General features: G+C 43.3%; 2 protein-coding genes across 4 annotated transcripts; one reads left to right on the top strand and one right to left on the bottom strand.

Moving 5' to 3' along the window:
* The first annotated feature begins 2,305 nt into the window (after nt 1-2,305).
* Nucleotides 2,306-8,256, top strand: slc2a12 (solute carrier family 2 member 12). Of its 2 annotated transcripts, none has more exons than XM_088404114.1 (6): nt 2,306-2,507; nt 2,998-3,118; nt 5,140-6,375; nt 6,739-6,861; nt 7,510-7,642; nt 7,718-8,256. In XM_088404114.1, the coding sequence occupies exons 2-6, from the start codon at nt 3,019-3,021 to the stop codon at nt 7,803-7,805; spliced, it is 1,680 nt and encodes a 559-aa protein (XP_088260240.1). In that variant the 5' UTR covers nt 2,306-2,507; nt 2,998-3,018; the 3' UTR covers nt 7,806-8,256. The 2 variants fall into 2 exon arrangements, with proteins under 2 accessions (XP_088260240.1, XP_088260242.1); XM_088404116.1 differs by having other exon boundaries at nt 2,306-2,503.
* A 650-nt stretch (nt 8,257-8,906) lies between these two features.
* On the bottom strand, nt 8,907-14,358 carry tbpl1 (TBP-like 1). Of its 2 annotated transcripts, none has more exons than XM_088402684.1 (7): nt 14,226-14,358; nt 12,387-12,629; nt 11,906-11,988; nt 11,717-11,780; nt 11,037-11,140; nt 10,255-10,349; nt 8,907-9,459 (listed from the first exon to the last, which is right to left on the bottom strand). In XM_088402684.1, exons 2-7 carry the CDS (start codon nt 12,519-12,521, stop codon nt 9,377-9,379), a joined length of 564 nt encoding a protein of 187 aa, XP_088258810.1. In that variant the 5' UTR covers nt 12,522-12,629; nt 14,226-14,358; the 3' UTR covers nt 8,907-9,376. The 2 variants fall into 2 exon arrangements, with proteins under 2 accessions (XP_088258810.1, XP_088258811.1); XM_088402685.1 differs by lacking the exon at nt 14,226-14,358 and adding an exon at nt 13,558-13,821.
* Nucleotides 14,359-19,742: the final 5,384 nt, after the last annotated feature.

A 19,742-nucleotide genomic window follows, 5' to 3' on the forward strand; every position in this document is an offset into this window, starting at 1 on the left:
GTAAGGCTTTTTAAAAAAAAACAAAAAAACAACAGTCTATAGTAAGGCTTTTTTCACGCAAAATACGAGTCTATAGTAAGGCTTTTAAAAAAAAACAACAGTCTATAGTAGGCTTTTTTCGCCCCCCAAAAAAATGACAGTCTATAGTAAGGCTTTTTTTATTTGCAAAAAATGACAGTCTATACATAATAAGGTTTATTTTACGCAAAAAATGACAGTCTATAGTAAGGCTTTTTTTCAGGAAAAAACGACAGTCCATAGTAAGGCTTTTTTTTTCCAGAAAAAAACTACAGTCCATAGTAAGGCTTTTTTTTCCAGAAAAAAACTAGTCTATAGTAAGGCTTTTATTTCACAAAAAAATACAGTCTATAGTAAGGCTTTTATTTCGCAAAAAACTACAGTCTATAGTAAGGCTTTTTTTTCGCAAAAAAGTAAAAATAGTAAAATAGTAAGACTTTTTTTTCCCCAAAAAAAAAGACAGTCTATAGTAAGGCTTTTTTACAGAAAAAAATGACAGTCTATAGTAAGCTTTTTTTTTTCACAAAAAAGGACAGTCCATAGTAAGACTTTTTTTTTCACAAAAAAACCCCCGACAGTCTGTAGTAAGGCTTTTTTGGAAAAAAACGACAGTTTATAGTAAGGCTTTTTTCAGAAAAAACGACAGTCTATAGTAAGGCTTTTTAAAAAAAACAAAAAAACGACAGTCTATAGTAAGGCTTTTTTACAGAAAAAAATGACAGTCTATAGTAAGGCTATTTAAAAAAAAAACAACAACAGTCCATTGTAAGGCTTTTTAAACAAAAAATGACAGTCTATAGTAAGGCTTTTTTTTTCACAAAAAACGACAGTCTATATATAGTAAGGCTTTTTTTTGTAAAAAACATCAGTCTATGGTAAGGCTTTTTTAACGCAAAAAAACGACAGTTTATAGTAAGGCTTTTTTCAAAAAAAAGAAGTCTATAGTAAGGCTTTTTTTGTAAAAAAAAAAAAAAAAACGACAGTCTATAGTTAGGCTTTTTTTCACAAAAAACGACAGTCCATAGTAAGGCTTTTTTTGCAAAAAAAACCCCCGACAGTCTGTAGTAAGGCTTTTTTGGAAAAAAACGACAGTTTATAGTAAGGCTTTTTTCAGAAAAAACGACAGTCTATAGTAAGGCTTTTTAAAAAAAACAAAAAAACGACAGTCTATAGTAAGGCTTTTTTTACACAAAATACGAGTCTATAGTAAGGCTTTATTTTCACAAAAAAACTACAGTCTATCGTTAGACTTTAAAAACAAAAACAAAAAAAACCCTACAGTCTACAGTAAAGCTTTTTTCCCTAAAAAAACTACAGTCTATTGTAAGGCTTTTTGTTTTCTTCTTCCAAAAATCGACAGTCTAGTAAGTTTTTTTTTCTTTTCGCAAAAAACTACAGTCTATAATTAGGCTTTTTTTTCTCTCGCAAAAAACGACAGTTCGATTCAGAAAGTGGGCAAAAATCATTCCTTGATATTGTTAGCATATTTCTGATAGCATTTCAAAGGAGTAAAATGCTAACCGTTTTTTTGACCTTTTCAGGAAAAAGTACCCGGATCACGGCCAACGAGCTGGGTCCTGATTCCAGTCCGGACAAAGTCATTTTCTGCCAGTGTATAATTTTACTCATTATCGTATAATTTTTTTGTAATTTCGTTGGTGATACCTCAAAATTAGTCATGATATGATGACATGGAAAAAAATAAAAAATAAATAGTAATGATAAAACTAATTAGTGGTCAACATTTTTTGGCTGGAATAAAACGAGTTATCTCGCCGTGCTTACGACAAACACTGTAAATACTGCATAGAAATCATAGTATGTGTTCGTTGTGGTTTTAATAAATGGACGCGAAAACCACATTTTTATTCAGAAAAGGCGCATTTATCTCGGGAAAGCCCAAACGTCCCTGGTGTCACGTGACCATAACTGCCGGAAACACGTCAAATGGTGCGAAGCAAAACAATGTAACAAATACATAAACTTTTACACATTAATTGGAATTTTGCATACATTGTTACTTTTTTTCTAAATTCAACAGCGACAGTTCCAATTTTTAATAAAAATAAATGCCACAGACGAAATTCAATTAACACACTGCTCTCTACTGGCAAAAAAGCGTTATTGCAGCCTTGGGGTTTGGGTTACTGGCTGACACTTTCGATCAAGAGCAACACTGAGAAGGCGTTGCTTGTTTGAATATGCTCTTCCTATTGGTGCTCCCGATAAAAGCAGGCGTGGTTACCGAGGTTAGCTTGACCAAAATGACAAGAGCCACGAGCACTGCCGGAGGAGTAAAGTCGAGAGACAAACAAAAAAAAAAAAGGGGGGAAGAAAGCAAATGGGACGACAAAAACGACTCTAAACGAGCTAACAAGCAGGGAGGGAATATTTCCGACGCTTTTTTTGAACCGACTTTCCGATACTCGTCATTTTCGAAACTTTTGGCAACGACGTCACGACGTGACGTCAGGAGTTTTCGTGAGTAGGTAAATGTCGTACTTGTGAGCTCATCTTCCAACCTTGTCTCATATAATTGTTTTTTTTTTTTTTTGTTTTTTTTTAGTATCAGTAATAAAATGCAAGTAGACTATTTTTTAATCGTCACATGTGTACAAAGAGGAAACCCCTGAAATATATCAAAATGTTCCCTCGCTCGATCGCAGTTTCATTTATGACCAGGACTTTTTCCTGATGTAGATTTGCCTTGCAATTTGTCTTCCCTTTAAGTCAGACCAGTCAGAAAACAGTAATTAAAAAAAATCAACCTCTGCTGCATGAATTTTCATTTATAACCTTATCTGCATGGATTTTCATTTATAACCATATCTGTGTCAAATTTACCTAGCTATTTTTCTTGATATTTTCCGTCCTAATTTCCTTTTAACAAAAGAAACAACAACAAAAAGTTCAATCTCTGCTTGGTGGATTTCGGTTACTGTGAGTATTTTGTTGATTTTTGACCTTAATGTGCGGCAGGGCTGCTGCCGGGCACTCCAGATGGACTCGGACAGCCAGAGCAAGATGATGCCCCATCAGCCCCCGGGGAAGTCGCCCTGCCATGACACCCCGGCCCAAAAAAGAAGAAGCTGCCGCCCAGGTAATGCTGCAGCACTTTCTAAACGTGTCACATGTTCAAAGGCCTACTGAACATTGGCCATTGGCTTTTTTTTTTGGAAAACAAAAGGATGCTTGTTGTTTTTTTTCATGAAAAAAGCCTTACCACACCAGAAAACAACGTAAACATTTATTGTGGGGAGAAAAAAAAACTGCATGACATATTTCTTTGCGGGAAAAGCCTTACAATGTTGTAACAACATGTTTGGGTTTTTTGGTTTGAAGAAAAAAAAATACTATAGCCTTACTATTATGGTTGTTCTTGGTACTATACTATACTATACCCCCGACTCAACAAAAACAGCCTTACTAAACATAGTATTTTTTTTCCACTCACACAAAACAAGCTTTACTACACATGGTCGTTTCTTTGGAAAAAACAAACAAACTAGATGGTCTGTTTTTCAAAGAAAAGAAGCCTTAGTATACATGGGTCATTTTTTTTTTTTGAAAAAAAAAAAAGCCTCAGTTCTTTTTTTCTTGGAAAACACACCTTTACATTGTCATTAAAAAAAAAAAGCCTATAGATTGTCATTTTTTCAAGGGAAAAAAGATTTTTTCCTTTCCTATAGTCTCATTCTATATGTCTTTTTTTTCTTTTTTTTTTTTGCAAAGCGTGTGAATGTAAAAGGTCACGGGCTTTGTTTGTTTGCTTCCCATGCTGTCAAAAGCATCCCGCGGTCCGCAGCTGTCCTGTGGAAGAAAAACGACAAAACCGCCACAATCCAATAGCGACGGCAATCGAAGTTTTTTGGGGGGTGTTCATGATGAAATGATTGAATTGCAACAGTGTGCTTCTTGTGTCCCCGTGCGGCCTTTCGTTAGTGCTCACTCAGCACCTTTAAGAGCATGTCCAAAGATGAACTTTCCTGGAATGTTGTTTGCCACTTACTAGCGCATAGAAAAAGTTTACACACCCTTGCTCAAATACCTGGGACCAAATTAATTTCGTTTTTAACTTTTAACCTTCATTAACCGGCACAACAGCATTGGATTTCAAATAATGATAATAAAAAAAATCTCTTATCGTTCCGACAGGGGAGGTAAACAAACAAGTAACATGGTTGCGCAAGAGTGCACCCTCTCTGATAACTAGCGCGCGCGCGGCTGTGTTTACAATCAACTGATCATTCACAGCCCAAATAAACTTGATTCATTCACGTAATAAATGCCAAAATGACTTATTTAAACATTTGAGTCATTAATAAAACAGATATTTAGGCCATTTGAAATCAGTCTTAACTTAATCTTCAATATCTTGTGCATAACTTGCCGAAATGGACTCATTCAATCCCAAAGACGGATTTTGACGTATCTTTCGTGAGTCTTTGCATTCAACCCTAGGTGTTTAAAAGGAATTATTGATATTAAAAAGGAATGACTTGAATTCATTTCATTTATTGTCCAACCCTAAGACAAGATGGGGTTTAAAAACCCAAAAAAAATCGCAACAAACAAACACGCTTGGTTGTTAAGCCTTGAGCTGTTTAAAGTCCACTTGAAGTACTGGGCATACTTGCCTACTTAGTCATGCATTAAAACCTCAAATACAAAATAGGCCTCACCTAAAGTGGGCCTCTATCAACACGGCCAAAAAAAAAAAGACATAAAATGTGAATATTAAAGACCAGAAGTCAAAACAGGTTAAAAATAACCCAATTATGAGTTAAAAAATGGAGATCCATTTTCTGGGTCAATTCTTCAGCTTCACGCTAACATGTAAAGCAGTGAATTACATCAGAACACAATTATGAGTCCTTTCAAAATAAAATTTTTTCATCAAATTGCAAAAATGAAATATATTGTTTCGTTGATTTCAAGTTTCCGTAGTTATTTGATTAAAAACGGCGCTTTCTTTTTTGCGACTCGCCCTGATATAAATTGCTTCAAAATTGGAGCATTTATAACGTATCAAAATTTCAAACAGGGTGTTGGAAAAGAATGGTAAAAAAGACTTATTGTAAAAAAAAAATGCGACTCACCAGCACGCGCGCTGTCCGGCAGGCTGCAGCCGGCTGGCGGCGGCGGCGGCGACAACGGCGGCGCTGAGCGGCCTGATGCTGGGCTACGAGATGGGCCTGACGTCGGGCGTGCTGCTGCAGCTGCGCGCCGTCCTGGCGCTGTCGTGCCGGCAGCAGGAGCTGCTGGTCAGCTCGCAGCCGCTGGGCGCGCTGCTCATCTGCCTGGCGGGCGGGCCCGTCCTGGACCGCTACGGCCGGCGCCGATCGCTCCTGCTGAGCGCCGGGCTGGTGCTGGCCGGCACGGCGCCGCTCATGGCCGCCGGCTCGCTGGCGGGCCTGCTGGCCGGCCGCGTCCTGGTGGGCATGGGCACCTCGCTGTCGGGCGCGGCGGCGTGCCTCTACATCGCCGAGATCTCGCCGGCCGAGCGCCGCGGCCTGCTGGTCACGCTCTACGAGCTGATGCTGGTGCTGGGCGTCATGCTGGGCTTCGGCGCCGGGTGCGCCTTCGCCGAGGTGCCGCGCGGCTGGGTCTTCACCTTCGGACTGGTCGTCCCCGCCGCGCTGCTGCAGATGGGCGCCCTGGCCTTCCTGCCGCCCAGCCCCAGGTTCCTGATGGCGCGGGGCCGCCCCGAGCGGGCCAGGGAGGTGCTGGCGCGCTTGAGGGGCGTGGCCAAGGAAGAGGTGGACGGAGAACTCAAGGAGATCCGGGCGGGGCTGAAGGAGGAGTCGGAGCACGGTTTCGCCGAGCTCTTGGGCGCCAAGTCCAACCTGCGCTCGCGGCTCCTGACCGGCGTGGCGCTGGCCTTCCTCCAGCAGGCCACGGGCCAGCCCAACATCCTGTCGTACGCCTCGCCGCTGCTGCGCGGCGTGGGATTCCGCAGCGACGCCGCCGCCGCCCTGGCCTCCACCGGCTTCGGCGCCGTCAAAGTGGCGGGCGCCATCCCCGCCGTGCTGCTGGTGGACCGCGTGGGACCCAGGGGCTTCCTGTGCGGCGGCGCCGCCGCCATGGGCGTGTCGCTGGCGGCGCTGGGCGGCCTCACCCTGCAGAGCCGCGCGCAACTCTCCAGCCTGTGCGTCAGCCCGCCGCCGCCCAACCGCACCCACGCCGTCCCCTGGGGCGCCAACGCCAGCGCCCCGACGCTCCTCGACGGCGCCCCCGTCTGGCCCGCCCGGGACGAGGACGACGGGCGGCCCGCCGGCGAGTCGTCTTGGCTCAAGTGGGCGTCGCTCGCCAGTTTGCTGGTCTTTGTGGCCGCCTTCTCCGTCAGCCTGGGGCCCAGTAAGTAGCTCCCGCATCCGCGTCTTTTTCCCATGCGCTCGGACGCTAAAAGCTACAATACGCGGCATTTTCCCATCGTGCCAAGGGCCTTTGACTTGCACATGTACACGCAGGTAAGAAAAATAAAGGTCGACGGGACGCTCGCTTTTATCTCAAAGCTCTCGATGCGGGTGTCAAACTCGAGGCCCGGGGGCCAAATCTGGCCCGCCGCCTCATTTTATGCGGCCCGTTTTACGTCAACTTCCATGACCCTTGTCACTTGGCGTGTTTAATAACGCTACAAAACGGCCTAAATGGACTAAAATGAGCTTCGTTTTTTTTAAATGTAAATGATTGGTTGCATAGGAAGCCTTGTGTTCGCAGTGGTGTACGTGGTGGTGAGCGAGATTTTCCCCACGGGCGTCCGAGGGCGAGCCGTGGCGCTGGTGTCGGCCGTCAACTGGGCTACCAACTTGCTCATCTCCATGACCTTCCTCACCGTGACCGGTGCCTTCATCTACTCTTCTTTTTTTAAACTCATCCAATCCCAAAGACATATTTTTAAAAGACGTTCAATTCCAGATGTTTGTTTTTTTTAACTGAACGTTTGTCTTTGTCTAAAATCGGTTGTTGCTAATCCATCAACGATGCCATCACGAAAGTAATTGATGACTTAGTACTTCAATATCAAAAGCGATCCATTGCTTAGTACACTGGAGTCAAACATGCGGGCCGCAGGCCGGCTCTGGCCCGCAAACGACTTTAATCCGGCCCTCAGGATGGTTTTGTAAAGTCTAAAAATGAGCTGAAGTTTTCAATAAATGAAAACCGTGGATTTTGATTAGTGAGAATGATGGCGTTTTGATCAATGGCGATGTTGTGCCGGTACCGTTTTGAAAGTATGAAGAAGAATTTATACTATATATGGACTTAATAGGAGGCATTCTATGAGCCCTCTTTAGACTTTGATTTTCTGGACTCTTAAAAAATACGTAGTACGTCCTTGGGATTGAATGAGTTAAACATTTTGTCTCCGACGCATTTTTCTCCCCCCACGGAATGTTCTATAGGTGGTTAGACTGTACTTTGCTGAGCAGCTGTTCCTAATTACATTTTATATAGTGGCCCCACGCTCATAAAGCTTTTGTTTTTCAGAGAAAATCGGCGTTCCGAACATGATGTTCTCGTACGCCGCCATGTGCTTCGTCTTGCTGGTCTTTGTCATCATGTGCGTGCCCGACACCAGGGGGCGCACTCTGGAGGAAATCTCCAAAGAACTGGCCAAAAAGTGAGTCGCCGCTCCGAGTTGCCCCGCCTGCTGCCTTTTTCATTTGATTCTGTTTTTTTTTCGAAATTTCTCCAGGAAGCACTTTGAATTCAGCCTGTGCCACAAGGTGCGAAACTCGCAGAGGATCAAAGCGTCCAGGGAGATGCCGCCAAGCACGGCGTGAGCGCGAAAATGAACTTTCAAGTCACTCCGCGCCGCAATCGCGGCTTCTCCGCTTCATTTGCACACTTTGTTCACGGTCGGCGGAATTTAGGCTTCGATGACATGATCAGCGCCTGAAGCCAGCAAGAGCGAATGCACTTGAAGGGTGCAAAACACAATAGGTCTCACTTCCTGATCTTAACGCACGGCTTGAGCATCAGCTGTCTAGACTTGTCTTCCAAATTGTTTCCCTCGCTGGAACGCAACGTCGGAAGCCAAGTTTCACCGCTGAATTTTCGAGTGTCATTTGGATACGATACATTGGGATGTTATTTAGATACGCTTTTCATTTAGGTGCGATTAAATGCTTATTTTAGTCATTTTTGTGTCCCCCCCCCCTCAAACTGCGTAATACTGTATTGCAGTTGTTTGTTAATTGAAATGTTTAGGATTAAATCATCCTTTTGAAGCTATGTGACTATTTTAATGTCAGTTGGTATTTGAGGTATGTGGAATGCAAAGTCGATTTTTTTGAAAGGCTATTTTGTGTGATAGGTACAAATGATCTCAAATTCGAAGTGGTTCAATGGCGCCATCTTCAGGGCTGCCTTAGACATTGCACCGGTTTAGACTGAGACCACTTATGGCAGAGGGTGTCCAAACTTTTTCTCTGAGGGCCACATGCAAAAAAATCCAAGGACCACTTTAGGCTTTTTTTGTATTACTTGAGTTTTAACAATTGCTTATTTTTGTGCATTTTTTTTTACTGTGAGCCTAACAACTGTTTTATTAGACTTAATTTCAAGATTTTGGGGTGCTGGAGACCTAGTAACCTCCGCGAGCTGATTAAAAGTAGACTAGGGGGCCACAAATGGCCCCCGGGCCATAGTTAGCAGATATCTACCTGTTGGAAGAATAAAGATTCTTTTGTGTTACAAAGGCAAATTTGCGTAAAACATGTTCAATTTGGTATTATATTTCTGCACGTTACAGAAAAGACTCTCCAATGTATGCAACAAATTTCTAAGTGGCAAATGTAGCCTTTTAAAAATAGACGGCGGGCCACAAACGAGCTTTGTGTGGCGTTGCGGCCCGCCTGCTCAAACACACTCAAGACGTCCGCTTTAATCGATGACATCTTTTATTTTTATATATAAAATACAAAAAGTGTCACATTTTCGAGCGGTGGGAGGGCGTCCCCGGAGCCGTGAGCCCATTTCGAACGGGGGCGCGATCACTGAAATCGAGGTTGACTTGAGGGAAGCGGCGCGAGCGTAAATATGAAAGCGCTCGCTGCCTAACGGAGCGCGGCGTTGCGCTTTGGGAGCTGTTAAAATGTTAAATCTATACACAAACAGGCTCAAACCTGCAGTAACGATCATAACAAAAAAAAAAAACATATTTACAATTTACAGCGAGCGTGTCCAACTGTACAAGAGTAAGTCGCTGAAGGTTAAGAGATGAAGATGTTTGTGGTTTTCCGTGGACGGAGAAAATTGTCCCGGGCGGGTGCCGCTTCCCATAGGAAAGCAGCAGCTTGTGAGAGCACGCCATTTTGTTTCTTGTGCGAATGTGCGAACGGGAAGCGCGTCCTCACTTGCAAAGCGGCTTCTTGCACTCGAAGAGGAGTGGGTACACCTGCTCCACGGCCGTGGCCACGTTCTGCACGTTCGGTCCTGTCGGGGGGGGGGGGGGGGGGGGGGGGGGGGGGGGTCACGGGGTCGCCGTGCGAAAGAGCCACACGTCAGTAACGAGACTACGATTGCGCCCGACATCTTTGCGTCGTGTGACCTGAAAATTTCAGCTTGCGCGCTGCCAAAAGTCCGCTTGAAGAAAGTAAAAGGGGCTTATGATATTATTTATCATCTAAGAAGGAAAAATATATTGTTTAGCAAAAAATTAAGCTTATTTTAAGATTTAGCATTTTATTACTCATTTAATGCCAGGGACGCAGTTTCACTTTTTTTTTTAAAGTCCAGACATTCAAATATGTCCCTGGCATTGAATGACTTAAAAGATTCCTGTTTTTTTTCCCCAAATGTTTGATGAAAGAAATGATTTTGCAGGATCTTCAGCTTAAGACCAAGATCATTTGTCTTAATTATGCAAAATTGTATTTTGCGTGGCTATAATTCAAGCAAAAATGTTCTAATTTATTAAGTCTTTTGAGAAAATGCATCCAGGACATTTTCTCTTTTTTTTTTTCTTTCTTTAATTCAGTAGTGCATTTTGCTTACGTTTGATGATATATTAGAACCATTTGCTTCAATCTAGGCTCAAATGAAGTAAAGGAAATGCTTAATTTAAGATTTAAGGTTTTATGGACGAAAAAACTCTCCATTGGTATTTTTTTGTGTGCTTAAAACATTTTCATTTCCTTTTTTCTTGATTTTGGTCCGGCAATTTTTGCAGTGTGCACACCCGTCAGGCCGCTGAAATGCATTGTGTGTGTGCGTGTGTGTGTAAGGTACCTGTGACAGTGAGGCTGCCGGTAGAGAAGACCTGGATGGTGGCTTTGATGGTTTTGATCCTGTAGGTGGCGGCGGGGTGGAGTTCAGGCTCATAGCTGCCCCCCAAAACCCCCCCCAAAACTTTAAGCATTTTTAGCATCGACCACTAGCTGCAATTTCACAATCAACGTTCAGCACTCAAATTCATTCGTGCTCGTGTTTTGGCGACCATGAGTTAGGATTTTTGATCAAAAGTTTTTTTTAAGGGCCCCTTATAGTCTATGTGATTTTTACCACGTTGCTGTAAGTTGAAAATTCCCCAATCAACATTGAAAAAAATATCAACATGAAATGAAGCACGATATCGTGTTTAAGCTCATTGTAAGGAGCAATTTTTTGTCGCGTTGTTCCTATTGACCCAACGGCGCAAAGCATCGCCATTGTGGTTCCATCCCTACTACCGAATGAAACTTGCAAATTATGACACTGGGAAGAAAAGAACAACAAACTGGAACGCGTTGCTAAAAGGTCTTGTGACTCTTTCCTAAAGGTTATAAGATTTGATATTTTTAAGTTTCGTATAAATGCACATCATCAATATCAACAGTCACACAACCTACTGGAGTCGCTGAAAAAAAAAAAGAACTGGCATACACCACTGAAAAAAATCTTGTGAATCGCTACACGAGGTCTTCTGAATTGTCCTGAACTGGCTTCTCGCACACTGCTGAGATCTGACCACTAGAGGTCACACTTGGACCGTATATTCAAGAAGGCTAACGCAAGTGCTGAGGTGTGCCTACCTAGCAATGGGCCGGTTCTTCTTGGTGAAGTCCACCAGGTGGATGGCGAAGGGCATGGAGCAGACAGCCAGCACGTTCACCACCTTGAAGGCCGAGAACTTCACCTGAACGCAAAATTCACTTTTTACCTCACCCAAATTCCCAAATACACAAAACACTTTTTTTTTCTCCCGCCAAAAGCATGGGCGTGTCCTATAAATGTTAACTTCAAACGAGAATATTAATAAAAACCGATATAAAGACGTCAATGTTATGATGTCTGGAGAGCCTCAAGGTATGGAACTGAGTGCACCGGTTAAAGAACACGGAAAATGATTCCATTTGACTCGTTTATTAATCATCACACAAACATCCTTTACTATTTCAGCGCCAGGTTTGATCGGCCGACAGAATATTGTGTGCTATGTTAATATTAAATAAGCACTGGTCAAGGGTGTCAGCTACCCCCCATAAAAACATATTTGATGAGAATGATTATTTTTATTACTATTTTAAAAGAGGAAAACTCTCGTCCGTGACACTGAAAGAGTTAACCCGCTTACGGATGTGAACATAAGAAACTATGAAAAATGGATTCTGTTTTGCAGTAGTTTTGACATTGTCGCCAAAGTTCCGGTGCGTTACGATAGCTGCGGACATCCGCCAATATGAAGTGAGTGAAAAGTGGTCAAAATTCCCACCTTGAAGCCGATTTTTTGCAGACATCGTGCCAAGCGGCGAGCGCCTTGCTTTGCCTCGTCTTCGCTGAAAGTCAGAAGAGAGCGAAAAACATCAGAATTTCCTTGAATGCAAATGAGGCCTCGTGGAACTTTTTTTTTTCTTATCTCCTTCTGCCTTAAAATCAAGCCGGCGTGAGCGGTCATGTCTACCTTGTTGCTCCAGTGCAGATAATTTTCCCTGAGGACCAGATGGAAGCGGTTATCTTGGGCTTACGAAGCTTCATGAGGACTTTCTGAAACACACACGCACACAAAAAAAAAAATCATTTGTTGAAAAATTCATTGCCAGCATGCTAACTCAAAATGATCATCTACTAAGAGCCAACAGACCACAAGCACCATTATGTTTCTTGTTTTTATACTTGACATTACAAAAACATCTCGCATTAAACCCATTCGCCTACTGTTCATAGACAATTTTCCCATCACTAGAGGTTAGCATGTTGCTGTGGGCTTCAACAAGCAGTAGTTTCTCACACAACTTTAAGTTGTAAAAAATAGTAAAAAGTTGTAAAAAAGTTGTAAAAAGTAGTAAAAAATACTAGTAGTGTAGATAGTAAAAAAAAAAAAATCTGTGGAGCTAGCATAGAGCCTTGTGGAACACCAGCATCAGAATGAGAAGCATCCTTACCCCCACCTCCGGCTTGTAGATGACATTGGTTCCCTCCAGGGCGATGGTGCGCAGGTTGAGGTGGCACCTGGTCCTGAACGTGGCCACCACGTTGGTGACGATGATATCCAAAGTGTCATCGTTGCTGGAATCCATGGAGGAAGTGTGCGTGTGTGTGTATTGCGCAGAGAGGACCGCACGGGGATGGCTCCTCACTCGTCCACCGTCGTCATGACGTTAAGCGCCCGTCGTGCGGGATCAAGCCTTGGGGGAAAACCACGCGACAGTTTAGGATCACTTCATTAATGTGAGACTCAGCCTCGGCGTTAGTCCACTACATCTTTTGACTCATGCAGCTAGTCTACTGAGTCTCGGTGCTCACTGGAGGACATCCTGTAGGGGCCAAGATGTCCTACAGCCTTTCCGGCTCTGGCCCGAAAAACGGCTTTAATCCTGCCCGCAAGATTAATTCTGTACTGTATAAAAATGATCGGACTTTTTTCAATAACTGAAAACTGGAAACGTTTTATGATTAACAGTGATGTTGTACTATTTAAAAAAAGAATCACATTAAAGTATTAAAAAAATAATAATACATTTGAAGTTGTTTTAAAGCTATGTAACTATGTACCATGATGTTTTTGGTCTGGCCCACTAGGGGATAGATTTTCCTCCATGCGGCCCGAAATTGACACCGCTGATCTAAAGTGGTTGATTTATGTCGTATTTTATCACCTCAAGTAATGGGTTACTTCAGAAATTAATTACGTTGATTCATTTTAGCCATTTTTAGAACTTCCTATCAGAGAATTTAACCCTTTTTATAGAAAAATCAATAAGAAGCTGTATTTGGATGTTCGGATTCAAAAGTTAGTGATACATTAAAACGAGCAAACGATTTCATCCGCACAATCAAGGCCTGGTATACCAGTGGTCACGTGATTGTTCCTGAACCCACACACGCCCCCAAATCGGAGCTTCATTTCCACGCCCACTTTTGCACAAGACAAGCTGCAGCCCCATAACTGCACAATGCGACGTTTCAAGTGCCTCGAAATTTTGATGTTCTAGTAGGCTTTTGAAGAGTGCAAGCAAAGGAATCCTCGCAAAGTCAAGATGCGCATCCCCATCAGCCGAACTACCTGGCTAGCGCCTAAGCTGACGAACTGGGTGCCCGACTAGTCGCATTTACCTTGACATGCAGACGACCACTACTTGATCTTATTTGAATAATCCTGATGCTCGGTGACTCGATAAGAGCCGACAAGCCCGCGTTTTCCGCCCTTTAGTGCAAAACCCGGACGCAAAGCGAACGAAACATCACAGATGCATCTCGTCTCCCGGGCTCCAGAACACAAAGCCTGTGTCACACTCGCCCGTTGAGCTTTGTGGAAGCTCTCACGGGCCGCCGTCGCGAGACTCCCCGACGCACACTTTGATCAACACACGCAATAGTCGACATCGGCCCAAATTGCGCACGTTCACGCGCGCGGTGACGTCAAACTCGGCCTTGATGACGTGACTAGCCGAGAGTCTATGCTAGGCTAATATCGCTTGAGTGGGAGGTGGAATCCAGTATTATATTTCACCCCGTGATCGCCATTCGTTGGAAAGCAACGGCGACGAGACAATTCGGATGGATCTGATCGCAGAGCCGTGACCTAGGAAATGCACAAAAACGAAGGACGGAAAGCAGGAGAGCGACGTGAAGTATGAATGAAAAGTTGTTAGCATCTCAAGCTAGCAGCTACGGTCTAGCCGCTTTCGGATGTACCTGAGGATTTTTTGTTTTTGTTTTTTTTTTTTTGCCCCCAATGTTTGTTTGCATGTGAAATGCTGCCTTGGAATCGTTTTCGGTACCTCATCCGCTTGTCAATGCGGGAGCCCGCAGAACTCTCACGAGCTCCTTGCGATCGGATTGTTTATTCCCTGCGCGGAGATTGGGGGAAGAGACACAAATGACTGCGATACCTAACAAAACACTTTCCGGGTGCGTTTTACAAAATAAAATCTCTCTTGTCAAACCGGAAACCGCCTTACCGCGGAAATTTTCGGAATAATAGTAAATTCTTAATTTAATGACGTGATGTGCATTACAATGCACGAAAAAGAAAAAGAAAGAAACAAAAGAGACGATATAGATGATTAGAAATAAATGAAGCAGTAAGAAAACACCAATTTCCAGACCTTCCAGATCAAATATTGTTTCCGAAATGGCAATATCGCACTTGACGCAGGTCACGTTGACGCCACAGGCCGGCGCAGTGTTTACTCTGCGCTTGACGTTTAAAACGTGAAAATTTAACGGCATGTCAAGGGGAGGAACATCTGCTCTGGAGAGGCTACAAAACAAAAGTGGAGCGCGCAGATAATGTTTACAAGCCAGTGGGAATGTTTGTGTTATCATCCAGAGACTATTGGGCCTCATGAATGGGCCCGGTCCAGGCAAATCTATCTTTATAATTCACATTCAAACTGCGCCAGAACAACCTTGGCATTTTTTGTTGTTGTTGTTGATCATACTACTTAGAAGTAAAGACACACAATATGAATAAAAATGACAAAAAGTCCGCTTCAATTGCGAGTGGGAGCAGAACGGCTCCCCGGAGCCCAGGTTAAATGTCCACCCAATCAAATGCGTGAGTGAGACAAAGACGGTTGGACGGCATGTGAGTCAATCCAGCAGCGTGCCGGCGCAGCTCTGGGATCTGCCAAATGTAAACAGAGACGTGGGAACGGCCCGGCCTGTTTACATCATCTCCATTCTTAGCGGGGCCGCTAGACCACACCGAACACGAACGTGGGCAAATTGCTTATCGCGGTTATTTTTATGGATGCCCTCATGTGTTCTAACAACCTGCTAATTTGTACCTCGGCAGTTAATGAGTGTAGAGGACGGTGCTTCAGGGCGTGTGTGAGATTCCTGCAAATCTAATGTGCTTTTTATTGGAACAATAACAGCATTTTTTCTTTTCAAATTGAAAGCAAATTGGTTGGTAAATGAAACAACTTTTCATGAGTTGTGTTTTAGTGTCTCCAGCCTATTGAAAAATACAAGATAGAGGTCTCTAACCTGGTAAACGCAACAGGACAGCTCTCGAGAAACCTATCGACAAATCTCACACGTGCAAACCGCCTTAAAAGCAGCAAAATTGTTCAGCTATACCGTTGTAGATCTACATTAGCATCAATGGACGGGAAAGCACTTTAGGGGTTATGCGAGATTGTGACAAGATTTCTGGAGGTGTATTATGATAGGAACTGCACCTCCTTTTCAAATTAAGAGCAAATCGAAAGAAGCAACATGAGTCCTAGTGACTGCCACTGAAAAGTGGCATGTGCAAAGTGTGCAAAGAACAATACATTTGCTAGCTATAGCGTTATACATACATCAGCATAATTAGACTGTTGCTTCACACGTGAAAAAAAAAACAAGAGCTTTGTGAGCCGAGCTTGGCCAATCAGAACAGATATGGGAAAAAAACAATAAAATTTGGCGGCTTGAAAATGGAGGCGTCAGATTTAGTGCGCTAACATTAACACACCTGCACAAACGTGGAGGAGTGCGTTGCCGTGTTTAGACTAGCGTGGCAAACGATAGCGCTGACACATGAGCAAGCTTCTGGCACGGCTCCAAATCGCACAAAAGAAGCGTTCCAAAAGGACCCGCGCCGCGTCATCCGTCAGCACGCGCGCCATATTTTGAGCGCTTGTCTGATTAGCGTTGTATTGCGAGCCCACCTGCTCCCCATTTATCACCCCGATGATGTTGATTTCATCCGCCGCGGTTTATTTCCACGTTGAGTCATCCTCTTTGCCGCCACGCCCTTGGAACATTTATCACTTGGATTTTAGATGACTTTGATTTGAGCCAATTTCTCCACAAGAGCCTAATGATAACACTAACTCCATAGATAAGGGGTGTTAAATATACGGCCCTCGGGCCGCTTCTGGACCGCAAGTGGGTTTTATCCGATTTTCTAATTTAAAGTATAAAAATGAGCCAAATTTTTACAACAAATGAAACACTTCTTGTACTTGAAATGTTTCATGATTAATAGTGATGTACTACAGTGATCCCTTCTACTTTGCGGTCTCAAATATCGCGGTCTCAGTACTTGGCAGGTTTTTCAGGAAAAATTTAAAATATTTCAAAATAATAATGTACAAAAATGCGCAAAAATTGAAAAAAAAATGAAAAAATGCAAAAAAGTACAGTATACAGTACTGTAGTCATCAAATAACTACGTAATATTAGTTAATAACTATGTTAAGAACTCTTCAAGCATTAGAGTTCGTGACGCTATCTTATTTTGAAATGCATGCTTTTAATTTGTCGGGTCGCGTTGCATTTCTGTTTCCTGTTTTAGGTTCTCTGCGTCATTCGGCTCGTTACGGTGACGTAGTGAATGACAACGTAAGGTCATATTTATAGTTTATTATCATTTATGTTGATAACACACGCTACTGCCTATGTTTAGTAAGCGATGAGTGTTTATTCTGTTTGTGTGTTCGTTTGTGTAGAGGTTGCACTTTATAGTTAGTAGTTGTTAATTGTTGCTAACCCGGCTAAAATGCAGTAAATTCATAGATTAAAGTTCGGCAAGTGTTTATATGTTAGTTGACTGACTTGAGCATTGTTGTTGATTTATTATTCAACAGAATAACATGATACACCATACACGAGCCAAAATAAATATGAAGTTCAACGTGATGACTTGTGTACTCTTTCCCCGGAGTCTTGGTACAGATAACCATTCTTGAGGACAAATTCTCAACAAACAAAGTAATATTTATTTAATGAATATACAATAATGTTAATAAGGATAATGTAATGTTAAATAATAGGAGAAAGGAAATAAAATACGCAAAAAATACAAAAAAAAGTATTGTTTATGGTTTCTGCGGCTATATTGGGGCGTAGATAGAAATCTAGGAACTGATACCCTACTTCGCGGGTTTCAGACTTTGCGGGGGGTTGACACGAAGTAGGGGGGGATCACTGTATTTTGGACAGTATTAAAAAAAAGAACAATACATCTGAATACTGCGTATGAGGCAAGCTAAAAGGAGTTTGACGCCCGCTATAGCTTGTGTGTGTACTTTAAGGAAATTGAATTGGGGTGGAGTCGGGTGTGGTAGGTGATGAAATAAAAGAAAGGACGTTTCTGGGGGCGAGCTGAAGTGAGGGTGCAGAATGATGCTCGGAAGAGTATGAGTACGTGTGTGAGGGCATGCATGCATTTTCAAAGTTGTGTGTGTTCGCTTAAATATGTGTGTTTGCGGGGGCGCATGCATGTGTGGGAGCGTGTGCGCGAACGCGCGCGTCCATATCGATCTGCGTTCGATCGTACTGATGCGTGTGTGTGTGGGAGACTGGCGCTGCTCAACAAACACACGTAGTGATATTTAAATGAATGGTCTCCTCGGGGAGTCATCCAAAGGCCACGAGCGTTTGGGAGAAAAAATTCTCGGAAAAGGGCTTCATCACGAAAACATTTGCTCATCGCTTCGCACATCTTGGCCGTCCGCTCGCCCGGCGTGGGCGGCGGGGGTCCGCTCGGGGGGGCGGGTGGGGGGAGCGAACCGCCGGCATTCGCTCAGCCTACAACAAAAAGATTAGACCGAGAGAACACAAAAAGTTCTCAAGCTTTTTCTTTCGTCCGAATCCAAGCAGGAAGCCATTAAACGCCCCGATAAAAGCGTGTCACATCCGTTTACTACGAAAAAAAAGTCTTTGGTAATGCGTTATCAACTTGAGTTTTGGAACTTCTGACTAAAATGCATGAAGAAAATGGGCAGAAATAAACGCGTGTGTCACATTTGATGCTTCAAGTCAATGGACAACCTGCTGCTCCTTCTAGAGGATAAAGACCATGCATGCCTCTTGTAGTGTCACTCCCTACCACAGGAGGCACTAGAGAGCCAAGCATTGGTTCTACAAATTTGCATCAGAGCAACTTTCCATTCAGTTTTAAAAATACACTTTTATCAAAAGTAATACAATAATTATGATAACAAATCTAGCAAATGTGCAATATTTTCAAAAATATATTTCAAAACGGTGCAAAAATATTGAGCAATTTGTCTTTCTGTTATAAAGATTCCCACTTTTGTCAGAGTCGCCTTCCAGGAGGACGATTACATGACCGCGTTCTCCTCGAATGCTTGTGTGCAAATGCACCCCCCCCCCCCACACACACACACACACACACATTTCAAGCGTCTGCAAAGGAAGTACTTGTGATGATGTATGCTGTTATCTTTGTTTTTCCGTCCGCTTGGAAACAGATTTGACCACTGTCAGTACGTGCACCAGTGCTGAGGTTGTGTATGCGTATTTATGGAAACCAACAAAATCATACAAGCAACCATGCCAATTCAATATTATCTATTATTATATCTAACGACACCAGCAGTAATATTAGTAGTTCTTTGCAGAGGATAAAGAAAATATGCCGGTGAATTTGATCCCGGGCCGCATTTGCTTCTGCGGTGTATACTTTGACGTCGATGCTATCCGTTAGCCTGCCAAGGACGTTTTCCATTTTGCGTTAGCATTAAGCTAGCAGACTTGTAACATGATGCAAACAAGCGCTTATTTTGAGAAAAAGACTGACGGTAAGAGTTGCCAAAAGTTTTGTCCGAAGAGCAGAAGTCACGATTGGCATTGGCACTTCCTGTCTCAATACTGATAGGAATACATCGCACGTAGATAAGCGGATAAGCGGTCGGACGGTGAAGGGGGGAGGCGCAGGAAGGTTTGTTCATCCAAACAAATGTGCGCCCGCTTATTTTTACGACGGTCCCGTCAGCCATTATCTGTCCTCTGAGTTATGCTGGAGGATAAATACAGACACACCAAGCGCACAGAACACTATGTGTGTGCCCTTGATTTTGCTACGTGGTGGGGACCAAAGCCCGGGTTTTACTGTCTTTGAGGGGGCTTCTTGTACTTACGGGGACCTCTTGACCTTGTAGGGACCATTTTGTTCGGACCTCGTTTTGAGCGTCAAGAGTTGCTTTTACAATATAAGTTTGAGTGGGATTTTGGTTGAGGTTAGGCTAGGGGTTAAAATTAGGAGCCAGAAAATGCATGGTCAATGGGATGTCCCCACTATGATAGAAAAACACCCTTGTGTGTGTGTGCCAGACAATCCGTTGGTGGGCCCCGGCCAAACAAGATAACCACAACAGTTGATTCCATTTCAGCTCTTGAGCTGTTTGAGCACTAATGGACGAGGAGCGGACGCAGTGCTTTTATCTCGGCGTGCAATAAAAACTCAAATAAAAAAAAAGTGGCTTCAGTCCAGGGAAAAATCACAATAGGCCATAGCGATAGGTGGCGCTAATACAGCCTATCATTTCCTGATATTT

This window comes from Hippichthys cyanospilos, chromosome 20 (genome assembly GCF_059441005.1).
Source record: "Hippichthys cyanospilos isolate Australia breed blue-spotted pipefish chromosome 20, RoL_Hcya_1.0, whole genome shotgun sequence".
NCBI lineage: Eukaryota > Metazoa > Chordata > Actinopteri > Syngnathiformes > Syngnathidae > Hippichthys > Hippichthys cyanospilos.